General features: G+C 35.7%; 2 protein-coding genes across 6 annotated transcripts in view; one reads left to right on the top strand and one right to left on the bottom strand.

Moving 5' to 3' along the window:
* Positions 1-2,512, top strand: part of LOC100254300 (cell division control protein 48 homolog B) — a 57,235-nt gene extending 54,723 nt beyond the window's left edge. For all 5 annotated transcript variants that reach the window (XM_010657685.3, XM_019222621.2, XM_010657684.3 and 2 more), the window contains 3 exons: positions 267-354; positions 515-592; positions 1,870-2,512. In XM_010657685.3, the coding sequence (XP_010655987.1) occupies positions 267-354; positions 515-592; positions 1,870-2,340 (637 nt within the window). In that variant the 3' untranslated portion in view covers positions 2,341-2,512. The remainder of the gene's footprint in view (positions 1-266; positions 355-514; positions 593-1,869) is intronic.
* A 693-nt stretch (positions 2,513-3,205) lies between these two features.
* LOC100262960 (uncharacterized) lies at positions 3,206-13,055 on the bottom strand. Its single transcript, XM_002267249.5, has 7 exons — positions 12,244-13,055; positions 10,038-10,140; positions 9,861-9,926; positions 7,136-7,309; positions 6,923-7,019; positions 3,676-3,809; positions 3,206-3,569 (listed from the first exon to the last, which is right to left on the bottom strand). The coding sequence occupies exons 1-6, from the start codon at positions 12,797-12,799 to the stop codon at positions 3,687-3,689; spliced, it is 1,119 nt and encodes a 372-aa protein (XP_002267285.1). The 5' UTR covers positions 12,800-13,055; the 3' UTR covers positions 3,206-3,569; positions 3,676-3,686.
* Between the last annotated feature and the right edge of the window lie 673 nt (positions 13,056-13,728).

Raw genomic sequence — 13,728 nt, 5'->3', positions numbered from 1 at the left:
CATAATTCTCCTCAGATAATTATCCTAGAAGAGTCTGTAACTTCTGAATAATATAATAAAAAATAGTTTATATTTAAGATAGTTTATATTGTGATGGTTTGTGCATCAGGATCTAGGATATGTTCACATTTCTAGTAAGTGTACTTGAACAGGTAGACACACCCACACACGTGCAGGGTTGCACCTCAATCTCTATTCATGTCCCCCCAACCCAGCTGCATTTTTATAGATGTTAAATATATTCTTTTTTCTCATCTTAATGGCAGAGGTGGGAGTTCAAGTAACAGTACTTCTGTAGGGGAGAGGCTTTTATCTACTTTGCTGACAGAAATGGATGGCTTGGAACAGGCGAAAGTAAAATCCCATACAGTATTTTAACATTCATTTATTTTAGAACTATAATCATGACACCACTTACATCTACTGTTCATTTTTTGTCAAGATTGTTCGGATAAGAAATTAGATCATACAATCCAACTTCTGCGATTTGAGTTTTTGCTCATCCTTTTTACAGGGAATTCTTGTTTTGGCTGCTACTAATCGACCTCATGCAATTGATGCTGCACTAATGCGCCCTGGACGTTTTGATCTGGTAAGAATACTGTAACATAACACTTGGGACAGAGTGGTTGCCTCTTAAGAGTATTTGGAAGTACTTTCCATCTAGCCTTGGAAATGATGAAACAGGTTATTTATGCTTGCTAGCCGATTGGTCTTTGTACAACTTAGGCAGAGGCACATATAGGCCTCTTTTGGGATAGCTTCCTATTTTTGGCTTTAGCTGGAAGCTGAAGTTGAAGCTAAAGACAATTTTTATAGGGCAATATTCATACTGTAAAAGTTTTATTCAATATGAAAGAACTTCTTGCATAAGCTAGAAATAGAGCTTCTACAAGAAGCAACATTTTTCTAGATTTCATTTCTCTTTAAGCCATAAATTATTTGATCAAAATTAGCCTAACAGGTATAGAAGCTCTATTGAGCTAAAAAAAATGCTATTGGCTTCTCAAAAGTTGATCCAAATAGAGCCTTACGAGATTTGAAACTTCCCCTTGAAGGAAATAATATTAAGATGTGTGCATGGAAAATAGTCTAATAAGAAGTCCCTTCCATTCTTTTAGAGGGGATAAGGCTAGAAACTACCCCCTCCGTTCCTTTAGCCTAGTGGAGGAAACAAGACTAAAGATTTAGGGCTTGTTTCACAACATTATTGAAAATAGTTTTTAAAATGTTTCTCCATGAAGGCACTGTGCACTTGCATAGACAATGCAAAAGTTCTTGATCCATTCTCCATAAAAACCGCCTTTTTTTGTTTAGAAAAAAAATTGTCAAAAAACTATTGAGTAAAAAGATTTGGTAAACCTGCTTTTAAAGTTAGAAAACAAAAACTGTTTTTAAGAACAGTTTATGAGCATGCCCTTAGTTTGACAGCAAGATCTTATCTCTGTCAATTTCTTTGAAATTGTATGGGCTTCACTGATTGTCAGAGCTAACTACAAGATATCTCATGTATATACACATCAATAGCCAGTATTCTATTTATGTACACAATAAGACAAATTGTATATGTACTCATTATGAAAATAGGAAAAGAGTTTAGATTTACGTTGTGTAGGAGAGTTGTACGAATCCCTAAGGAGTCGCACTTTTTTTTGTTGTCCAAGTGGTATCCTTTTGATGTATATTGTAGTAGGTATCTCTGCCTCCCTTTTTTATCAGATTTTGTAAATTTGGGAATGATTTCTCATCCTTCACTTATAATTTTAATCCATTTTAATGAATATATCTGTTTCTGATTAAAAAAAAGGTCTAGATTTTGCCTGTCAGTGGTGTATCCTATTGACTTGAGCTGTTACTATGAAACTGTAGGTGCTCTATGTACCGCCACCAGACTTAGAAGCTCGCTATGAGATACTGTGTGTGCATACACGAAACATGAGAATAGGGAATGATGTTGATCTGATGCAAATAGCAGAAGACACTGAGCTTTTCACAGGGGCTGAACTGGAGGGCCTGTGTGTGGAAGCTGGAATTGTAGCACTGAGAGAGGATATATCCGCCACTGTGGTGAGCAATCGCCATTTCCAGACTGTCAAAGCTTCCCTGAAGCCGGCATTGACGCAGGCAGAAATCAACTCATACTCTTCATTCATGAAGAACCCATCTTCAAAGCCTTCAACCCAGTTGGAATCAGGTATCAAACATGAGGCCAAGAACTCGATGAACGTTTTGGGTAGCAGTCGAGTTAGGATTGGTGGTTTGAGTTTTTTAGTTCTTGCCATCGCGAAATATTTCCTCACGCATAACTGGCAACTTCTCGAAAGAACTCATCCAACATGATAATTATACCATCGTCCTGATCGTGTTGTTCCAGTTTTATCTTCGACAGTAATCCAAAACTAGCTGCAAGTAGTTTTCTTTTGGGTTGTTGTCAAGAATAAAATTTATGTGAGAATTTAAATATGAAAAACTGGTATAAAAGTTATGTGAGAATAAAAATCCTTTCTCTCTCTCTCTCCCTCTCTCTTGGAAGTTTGGGGGCGTGCACGCAGAAGGAAATCTTGGCAGCTCATTTGTTTTTAATCTTGGATGAGTTCTCAGTTTTTGTCACCTCATAAAGTTGGTGAAAAAATATTCAACCTTATATCTAGTATGACACAGGCAAGAGCTCTAGAACCTAGATAAATGGTCCTTAAAATTGGTTGAAATAAAAAGAAAAAGAGCAAAAAAGAAAGAAAAAAACCAAGCAAAGACCATCAATTCTTAAGCTTATGTAGGGCTACAGCTTGGGGTAGTTTGAATCAGATTAATTCACGGTTGTGGCCAATTTAAGCTCACCTTGAATTAAGAAATATTTAATCTAGTTAAGAAAGACGTAATCGAAACCCCTTTCAGAGATGATATTTCTCGAAAAATCCTTTACCTTCTCCGGCATGTGTTGTCTGTCAACAAGATATACCCACAAGCAAGAAACCATTGTAGACCACAACAGTTTCATCCACTAAAACAAATATATCGCTGCAGTGAAGAAGATACCTGTTAGGGTTTTGTCAAGGAGAGCTTGGGTTGAGTCTCTCTCTGCTAGCATTGTTCAAGTTCTTTAGGCTTGAACCCAAACCCGTAAAACTCATAAAACTCTTTACAGGTTTGGATCCAAAGAAATGAAGAAAAAAAAAGCGGCAATCAATGCCATACTACACCCACGTTAAACAACAAATGATTATTGATATTTTCTAATGTACATGTATAATAATAAAACATGGATATGATAATTCTAAGTATTAAACAAATGTTTGCAACAAAGTTGGAATTCGAAGCCACATCAAATCATGTATAATCCTCAGACATGGCAAATGACCCCTATAATCTTGCGAGGGAGAGCAGCAAGAATGAGGAATGGGTGATCAAAAAATGACACCTTAAAAACATCCAAGGCCTCACCACATGCGGCCTCTTGAAAGGTAATGATCCTCATGAAAATTGTTGAAACTTCTCTTTACTGATGCTATATAGCATGATTCTCCCGCCAAAGAATGATTAGAACTCTTGCAATGATTCTTCTAACCATCCTGCAATTATGGTATTAAAATTTTTTAATACATTAAGCAGATGGAAATTGCATAAACCATAATGTCAAAGGACTCAAAACCAATAGTGAAAGAGCTTCCTTCTTACCTTGCATTAAATTAGAACTCATCATGGAAGTCGTCATAGTCATCTTCATCATCATTGAAAATGGCACTATAAAACACATATGGATTATCGATCATCTCTGTCAAGGTTAGACGCCCATCTTTATCCGCATCTGCCTGCACAAAGTAAACTCTGAACCAGATCAAGACACAGACTTGAAACAGGTGATCCTCATCAGCATCCTAGCATTATCCAGTGGAACCAATAGATTTTTTTTCATTTTTTTCTTTTTCCTCGAACTTTCAACTCCACAGCAAGACAGTTCAAATATTGTCCTCAAATCTCAGTAGGATGTAAAATATATTTTCCCTTATGAATAGTGCAATGCATATTAAAATGTAGAATTCTGCTGTTCAGCTTGTCTCACAATCAAGATTATTGGATAAAATTCAACCTCCATATGTATCATTTTCACAGCAGACCTGCAGTGGATTTTGACAATTTGATCTTACATGTAATGGTGATATATGCATGCAGCATATGGGGGATAGAGTACATATTCGGAACTATTGGGTTAAGTATATAAATCTGGAAATTAACTTTATGTGCATAAATTAATAAAACCTCACCAAAACCACTCAATCTTGTCATCCTCATATATGAGAATAATTACTCAGTTGTTAAAGTTCCTATTTAAGTTTACAAAGCAATTGGGCAACAGTTAGAAAAACCTACATGTCTGATGATACTTTGTATCAAGAAAACTCTTAATGCTCTTATGTTTGGGATTCAGTGGGTTCTTCAATAATCTATCAAAGATCTGAGTTGGGTTGGAAAGATTGGGACAAGAATAAGGAGTTGAGAAAGGTGTAACGGCTGACTCTTCTTCTCTTGTTTTTGGTGCACATGGAAATTGCATCTTCAATGAAGGAGAATTTCATCAAATTCCATTGCAACTAGTCTAAAATCCCATTGGCTACGGTCAATTGCTCTTTGTTAGATTTCAATGATGACCTAAATAGAAAATAGTAGGTTTTTGTATGGCTTTCTTCTTTCATCCTACTTGTGGTTCCCTTTGTATTAGTTCCTGTGTACATGGCATGTGCCCCCCATTTTTTTGCTAGACATTCTTTAATACATCTTTATTTATCCATAAAAAAAGAAGAAACTGAAAAAAAAAAAAAGGAAGCCTAACTGAAGTTTAGGACTATTTCCCCATCAGAAAAAAGGAAGCCTAATGCTCTGGAACTTTGGGAACAAAGTGCATCTTCAGTTAAAGAAAGAACAGATACAAGAGAAAAGGTCTCCTTTTAGAGGGAAGACAACCAAAAAGTAAGGAATTTTTTTTTTTTTTTTTTTGATAGGTAAACAAAAACAAATATATTAAAAACGCGCAAAGAGTACACATGGAGTATACAAGAAGCAGCCAAAAACAAGCAAAAAAGAAGAGAAACAACAAACCGGTCCCCCTAACTAAAGGCTTCACCCTACAGCCCAGCAAAACAAAAAGGCCCAGACATAGCTAACCCTTGGGTGAAAACTGCCATATCCCCTCTTCCTAGCCCTTCCTGAATTCACCACCTTCAACTCCTCAAGAATAATAATCCCAGAACATGGTCACTAACAGACCATCTCCCACCCACTACTCCAACTCCTCTCTTTTTTGTTTGAGTCGCAGTAATTAACCAAGCATTCCAAATTTCGCAGCTCCCTAACAAATCAGGATGTGGAGCATGGCCTCCTCTTCGAGACTGAAACGTTGCGACCCTTTCTGCTTTCCATCTTTCTCAACAGGGAAGCAATTTCCTTCTCATTCCCATCCACTAGCAATCCCAAAAACTTACTAAAAGAGAGAAATTTTTGAAAAGAAGGATCGGACAGGCACATTGCTACCGATGAGCCCCTACTAGGACTCTTGCAACCCGAATTCCCCTCCTCACTACACACTTCTTGGTTCGCCTTCTCGGTATCCTTAGGCTGATGCTCTAGGGATTCCACTACCAAGCCCTCGCTAGAAATAACACAGAGAGGCCTGTTAACATCACCGTTGCCCCTCTGTTGGAGACCCACATCTTGCTCCCTCCAAGGAACTAAACTTTTGGTTCTCCCCTCAGAAAAAACCCTCATCTTTGGACATGGAAGAAACCAAAGAAGAAGATCCTCCTCCCAACAGACCAACTGGAGAGGAAAACTTACCAAAGGCTTCCTTTCTGTACACTTCTGCTAAAAGGGTCTTGACGATGAATGCAAGGTGAGAGATTCCCGGAAATTCACTCAACCTATAATCTGTTGAAAGGGAGAGTAAGTAATACAGATCCTTCTATTCTTTCATCTAAATTGATCCCAAAGGCACAAATGCAATCCAAATAGCAGATGGGAGAGGAATGAACCCTATGATGAAGGATTTGGACAAAGAACTACATAGAATTATATGGGGAATGTCCTGAACAAGATACCTATGCAAAGAACTGCCTTAGCATGTGTTTAATCTCCATAGCATCTAGGGTCACATGAACTCCCCTCTCTAGGTAAATCCACAATTTGAAAAATTGTAAATGGAAGCAATTGTGAACTTTCAAAAAATAATAAAAAAGTTACAACTAACAGTCATGTATACAGAAGTTTCTCCAGTCATCTAAGAGAAGACTAAATAACAATAATAAATTCTCAAAGTAGGAATTCAAAATAATTCACATGATAAATTTCAAAATAAAGGCATTAGCCACCTTTCATATTTTGGACTACAGGACAAATTCCAATGAACCTTGAAGTCAAAGTTCATATTGGTTCATATTAACCAATTAGAAAGGAGGGAGCTTCTCAAGAAACTAGACAAAGTTCTAACAGTTGCAGAAAACAACTATTGCCTGTTTGGAATTACACTGAGCACCTTCAGCAGCTTTCCCAAAGACAAAGCACCAAAAGATATCCTCTAGTCCATGTTCTTACTCATGATAAGTATCACTCAACGTGACAATGGCTGCCCCAGTAAGTTTGTGGGAAACATTTGCCCCTTTCTAGTGTGGATGGATTATAAAGTACGATAGTGTGCATCATTTTTCAGTAATCCAGGATAAACAAATTCCTAGATTGATCATAGTAAGAGCACTTATGACTTATTCTTATATGACAAGTGGCTTAATTAATGTTTCATTGTTATCTACTTGAACAAGCAGTATTAGATTCATGTTTATACACAAAGCATTCTTCTGGTCCAAACAAACATAGAGTCCCAAAATTGATGAAATTGTACTAAATTGAAAGAAGTTCTTCTCAGTTAAATGAATACCTGTGATATGATATAATCTGCCTGCTGCTTTGCATAGTAATGCTCTGATGGATGAAGTTTTCCGATTATAGGCAGTAGTTCATCCTCTGACAAAAGTCTATAAACAAAAAGGGCAAGTCAAGTAACTACTAGTATTGAGTGACTCTTGAAATCCTCTGGAAAAAAAAATGCAACTCCTCAAATTGATTTAGAATAAAGATATTTGAATAATACCCATCACCATCTTTGTCGAGCTGAGAAAACAATTTCTTAGCAGGAGCCTCCATTAAATCAGAAGACTCATGTGAGGAGTTGTGACCTTCTTCATTATAATTCCGTACCAAGTCAAAGAGCCCATGGAAAAATTCATTAAAGTTAACCTTCCCATCTTTGTCTGTATCTCTTTCCCTAAGGAGAAAAAAGGCAAAATGGACAGTTAGCAAAACTGAGCAAATGACGTTACAACAGGATCAAGAGCAATTATGGATGAAGTTTTGTAGGCAAGAATGGAACTTGCTAGTAACTGAATAGATTCACCAAAAAAAGTAACTAGTAAAAATAATTATTAAAATAAATAAATAAATAAAGCAGATAATTGAGCAAAAAGCAATTATGTATTTCCAGTTATGGTTTTTTTATTTTATTTTTTATCAGAAACAAAGATATAATATATATTTATAAAAAGTGCAAGAGAAGGGTGAGGGGTCCTCCCCAAAATATATATTTCCAGTTATGTTTTCTCAATAACATTTTTGACCCTAATAGGACATGCACATAAAGTACATTTATGTATTTATTATTCCTATCAGAGTAATTGAGTGTTGAATGACCTATTTTACCACTCTTATTCTGTATCTCTTTCCCTAAGAAGAAAAAGAGAAAAATGGCCAGTTAGCAAAACTGAGCAAATGACGTTACAACAGGATCAAGAGCAATTTTTTGTTTTTTTTTTTTTGATAGGAAACAACACATGTATATATTGATAGAAAACGAAGTACAATAGAAGGATGAGGAATCCTCCCACCAGAGATGAAACTAAACAACACAAAAAGATAACAAGACACCACACTATGAAAACTACAAACAAGAGCAATTATGGATGAAGTTTTGTAGGCAAGAATGAAACTTGCTAGTAACTGAATCAATTCATCAGAAAAAGTAACTAGTAAAAATAATTATTAAAATAAATAAATAAATAAATAAAGCAGATAATTGAGCAAAAAGCAATTATGTATTTCCAGTTATGGCTTTTATATTTTATTTTTTATCAGAAACAAAGATATAATATATATTTATAAAAAGTGCAAGAGAAGGGTGAGGGGTCCTCCCCACAATATATATTTCCAGTTATGTTTTCTCAATAACATTTTTGACCCTAATAGGACATGCACATAAAGTACATTTATGTATTTATTATTCCTATCAGAGTAATTGAGTGTTGAATGGCCTATTTTACCACTCTTATTCTGTATCTCTTTCCCTAAGAAGAAAAAAAGCAAATTGGCCAGTTAGCAAAACTGAGCAAATGACGTTACAACAGGATCAAGAGCAATTATGGAGGAAGTTTTGTAGGCAAGAATCGAACTTGCTAGTAACTGAATCGATTCACCAGAAAAAGTAACTAGTAAAAATAATTATTACAATAAATAAATAAATAAAGCAGATAATTGAGCAAAAAACAATTATGTATTTGCAGTTATGGTTTTATATATATATATATAAAATAAACAAAGATATAATATATATTGATAAAAAGTACAAGAGAACGATGAGGGATCCTCCCCACAATACATGTTTCCAGTTATGTTTTCTCAATAACATTTTTGACCCTGATAGGACATATGCACATTAAGTACATTTATGTATTTATTATATCAGAGTAATGTAGTGTTGAATCACCTATTTTGCCACTGTAAATATTCTGACCCATCAATTGAACCTGACCTTAGCTACTTATAGACAGCCAAGTAGAGCAATCAGAGGACTTTGGCTTTTGTTTAAACATGTTATTATCATCATTATTATTTATTTATTTGACAGGGATTGGCTTCTGTTTAAACATGTTATCCATAGAGTAGAAGTAAAGATCTACCAAGTAAAACGCATTGCAATAACAGCTCAAACAAAAATGCAGTAGAAAACTTTCAGTTGCTAGTGCAGTAAATAGAGACAGGAATGTCTGATGATTCGATTAGATATCCATTTCATGCACCTTACTTAATGGGTGAAGAATGCTAACCTCACAAAAGTAACACCCTAAAAAGAGGAAAAAATGTCCCCCATTATAATGGCCAAAGGGGGTAACTGGATTGTGATTTTAACTATTTTCAAGATGGTCTCTTTGTCATATTAGGGTTCCACCTCATTTTACAAGGGAAAGGTAGTTTTCATCCTTTTGTACCTAAGTTTTAGCTTCACAACTTTAGCAAGATTAAGGGAACATAAGAAAACCCTCAAACTTCATTGTTGGATTAGAGCATTATATTTCTCATTTTGGACCAAATTTCCAATCTTCAGAAATCTGGCGGTAAGATTTTAATATTAGAACTTTCATAAAAAAAAAAAAAAAAAAGATTTTAATATTAGAATAGTCTGAATATAAACAACAGGCAGGAGTTGAGCCCAACACCACAATCATTTTATCCCTGGATCTAAGAATGTAAAGTAAAAATAAATAAATAATATAATATAATGAAGTGAAACAGTGGGGACTGTAGGGAATTGGAATTTTAAGACAGACATGTAGTACATACACTCACACACATGCTGGCAAGCATTCATTCACATGCTACACACATTCATGCATATACACACATAAAGGCACATGTAGACACATGTGAATATGTGCATGTGTGTGTGCGAGTGCATAGATATAAATATAGATTACAATAAAAAAACATATTCATTAGAGAAGAGAATTACAAAGGACAAAATAAAACCTTCATGAAAGCAATTTTACCTTATTTCTTCCTTGCACAACCATTGAACCAGCTTTGGATTTTTGCTGTCAGCTGGGTGCAGAAAGCTAGAAAAGCACAATGAAGAGAATAATTTAATAAAGAACTAGCAATAATAAAGAAAGTAAACAAGTTTTTTTTCTCCTTTCAAATGAAAATTTCTAAATGCAGAAACATACTCATTGAACTCAGTTATATTCAGAAGGCCATCTCCATCTGCATCTGATGCATTAAAATGCTCCTCCTTCCACCAACCCATGTCATATCCAAAGGAAGTATTATCTGGTAAACACAACAGGAAACAGTTACCCAATAAACCTTTTTGTGAAAGTAAGCTGTGTTAGCATAGGAAACAAATGTGCAAACAAATTTGAGAATGCAGCATTTAACCCATAACTTCAATGTTAACTTATGTTAGGAACCAGCCAAATAGGTTCACATTATGGATTAAGAGTGAGTCTCTGTCTATTTGCATGGATATGATAAACTAATTTGTCACCTTTAGCAAAAGGGTTCATACTCCTATGGCCTATCTTGTTTGCTGATAATATAGCTTTAGTTGAGGAAACCTGAGCTAGGTATTACTAGGGATTAACGCTAAACTATAACCAGGGAAAGATATTTGAAAAATCAAAATATTTTGGTATTTGCAGAACAAGAATAAATCATATGGAATATAATTTGAATAAGGAGAAGAAACAAGAAGGTAGCAAAAATGACATCTAGAAGTGAGAGCTTGATATCTTGGATGATCATCCCCAAGGGACAGATCGAAGGGAACCACAACCATTGAGTTCTGGTGACCTAAATAAAGTGAAAAGGTGCTTATGGAGCATTTTGTGCTTAACAACTACATGTCAGATCACAGGAAATTCTATCAACCGTTCTATGCATAGTTGTCAAATCTGAACAGTTCCTAACATGTGTTACTTGATTTTGACACTTAGATGTATACATATCATGGTCGTCAATTAATTGCACAATATGCATAATATGCAAGACAACACATTGCAGAATCAACTGTTTTTAAATACAAAAATATTTTTAAAGTTCTCTAAGAACCTATGAGGCCGAAAAATAATTTTCACATGTTTATATCATATGTTAAAGAGCCTATCAAGTACAAATTCAAAGAGACTTCATAATTATGTCTAGGATATGGGGGTTTTTTAAACCTTTAATCCATATTTCAGAGTGTGCTGGGCTCAGAACTAAATTTTAGTCTGATATGTGCCATAGGAAAACCCATCTTAGGGATTGTTCTCCAGATCTATTATTCATTACAGTGGATTGAGATGTCTTGGTGATAGTTTGAACAGGAGGACAAGAAACTAGACCTGCAGATAGTCTAAAGCTTCCATGATTCAGAAGTGGGACTGGTAAATTTGTCCTTGTCTTGTATATAGCATATAATACAACATGTGATTGTGGATGTACGTGGGAGGATAAGCTAATCAAAGGATGCTTGCTTCTCCTTGGAATCCTGCTGTAAGGCCTTCAATCTAAATCTTGGTATGTTTTTCCTCCATAAAAGGGTCTGCGTTCACTCCCTCTTTTCAACGATAGTTTCTTTGTTCATAAAACTCTCACTTCGGACTAGTTTAGGAGAAGAGACATGATATTAACCAATCAGTATTGTTTGTCGAAAAAGGACCAGGAACCTACCAATCATTTACTCATTCATCATTGTATAGTAAAGTCCATGCTCCCTATTGCTTTCATCATTTAGTATTTCTTGGATGCTTCCCAAGTCAGTGGCTAGTGACAAGGAAGGTCTTTACTTCATAGAAAGAGGAAAGTAAGTATTCAATGGTTTAAACCAGTTGAAGTTGCAAACGGAAAAAAAGTTATCATGAATCTCTATTTGTGTGGTCTAGGAGACCTGAAAGGAATGGCAGATTATACTTAATCATCGGAGTGCCCTAACGATAAGAGTTCCTACTTTTCCATTCCCCGTTTCAGTTATATAGTTTATTTGTCGAGTGTTCCATGTATACCTCCAACATAGATAGGCTACATCAGCATTATTCCGTACCTCTTTGTATAAAGAGGTATTCACCAACCAAAGATCAATGATAGAATGAATAAAAAGATACACAAAAATAAAACCAATTGAGGACAAAACTAGAAGCAGTCTAAGATGATATACATCACAAATGGCCAATACAGCTGAAAGACAAGAAACAATCACAATGTAACAAAATTGATATATCTATATATATAAAATCAGACACCCAGTATCTGAACCTCACATTAGAACTCAAAATTAATCAACAATCAAGAAAATTACGATGAATGCAATCACAATTAGGAAACTAGAAACCCATGCACCAAAAAATTCACAAAACAAATACTAGTTTTCAAACCCTAAAATCTCAGATTTACCTGAATTTCGAACCCAACTGGGAGCCTCATACTCCGAAAAGGAAACCAATCCATCCTTGTTTTTATCATGAAGCTCCATCTCCCTCTGTGTCCTGTGCAACACCTCCTTCTCCGACTGTTTCAGATTCCACTGAGTCAACTCGCTCTCACTCACAAACCCGTCCTCCGGATCAACATCAATTTTGGGGAAAAGCAACACCAGCCGGCCAGTGATATTGAACCGGTCCTCGTCGTTAAGATAGTCCTCGGCGTTCATGAAATCCTCCCACTCCGGCTGCGACTCGGCGGCAGGGGCCGAGTCGAACTCGGGGTGGCGATTTTGGAACTGGAGCTTCTCCCACTCCTTGTCCTCGCGACGGCGCTCGATGTCGGCGACTATAGGGTCAAAGGCGACGCGGTGGTCGTTGGCGCCGGTGAAGGTGTAGGAGGAGCGGAGCTTGAGGCGGCGGGAGGCGTGGTGGTGGCTGCGGTCGAGGGATTTGTTTGGGGAGTGAGAAACTAACCAAAATACCAGCAAAGCTACTGATATGTAGATCACTACTGACACCTTCCCCATCTCATTCACAACAAAATGCAGGCAAAAGGCTTTTCCACTTTGCAAGCCCACCAATGAATCAATCAATGGATGCAACAATCTAAAGAACCCAATAATGCGTAATGACGAAGATTTAAGTAGGGTTTTAGCAATCCAACTCACCAGGGTTTTGGAGAGAGATTAGTGGGTTGTTGACAATTTGGACTGGGAGAGGGTGGGGATGAAGAAACAGGGGGAAGGGCGGAGTTGGGTCTTGGGTGTAGATCTGGTTGGCAATTTCACATGCTCAACACCCCTCCTATGCAATTTTTGCCACGTAGGATTCACACCCTGCTGTGGAATTGCCACGTAGGAAACCAAGGACTATCAAATTTTTTATATTTCTACCGAATGACCTCAAATTTAGGAAAATAAAATTATTTGATATTTATAATTTTTATTTTTATTCCTCTTACAAAACAAAGTTGGAAAGCATTCCTAGAAATTCAAAATTTCCTTCATAACGGTTATATAATTTAAAAAACATATTGAAATAGCCTTTTTAAAAGCAATATTTGCGGAAAGGGATACAATAAAAGATAAAAAAGTATGATTTTTTTTATAAAAAAATTATTATATAAATTTTTTTTTTTAATTTACATATAAAAATCAAGTAGAGATTTACAATCAAATAATTGAATTAAACATGAAACCAAATTAAAAAAATAATTGGGATTAGATATAAATAAGATTTATACTTTTTGACACAATATTTTATGATAATAAAATGACCAGTTAAAGTTGCAACCTGTTAAAAAATCACAGGAAAGATGGATTTGGTTCGTCTAATGTTAAAGTTTCCAAGTGGTTTACTATAGGATTTAATGCTCAATTGAATCGTAAAAATAATTATTGATTTTTCCGAAATCACATTAAACGTAAAAAAAAATATTTGTGACCTAGCATGCTTA

The sequence above is a fragment of the Vitis vinifera genome, chromosome 10, assembly GCF_030704535.1.
Source record: "Vitis vinifera cultivar Pinot Noir 40024 chromosome 10, ASM3070453v1".
NCBI classification, from domain to species: domain Eukaryota; kingdom Viridiplantae; phylum Streptophyta; class Magnoliopsida; order Vitales; family Vitaceae; genus Vitis; species Vitis vinifera.
The sequence above is the reverse complement of the archived record's forward strand: the minus strand, read 5'-3'. Positions and strand labels throughout refer to the sequence as shown.

Excerpts from the sequence above, each read along its gene's own strand:
- LOC100262960 (XM_002267249.5), bottom strand. The coding sequence starts at position 12,799 with ATGGGGAAGGTGTCAGTAGTGATCTACATATCAGTAGCTTTGCTGGTA. Across the intron at positions 7,310-9,860 it reads TTGTGCAAGGAAGAAATAAG|GGAAAGAGATACAGACAAAG; the intron begins GTAAAATTGCTT and ends TTTTCTCCTTAG. Across the intron at positions 3,810-6,922 it reads CAGATTATATCATATCACAG|GCAGATGCGGATAAAGATGG; the intron begins GTATTCATTTAA and ends TACTTTGTGCAG.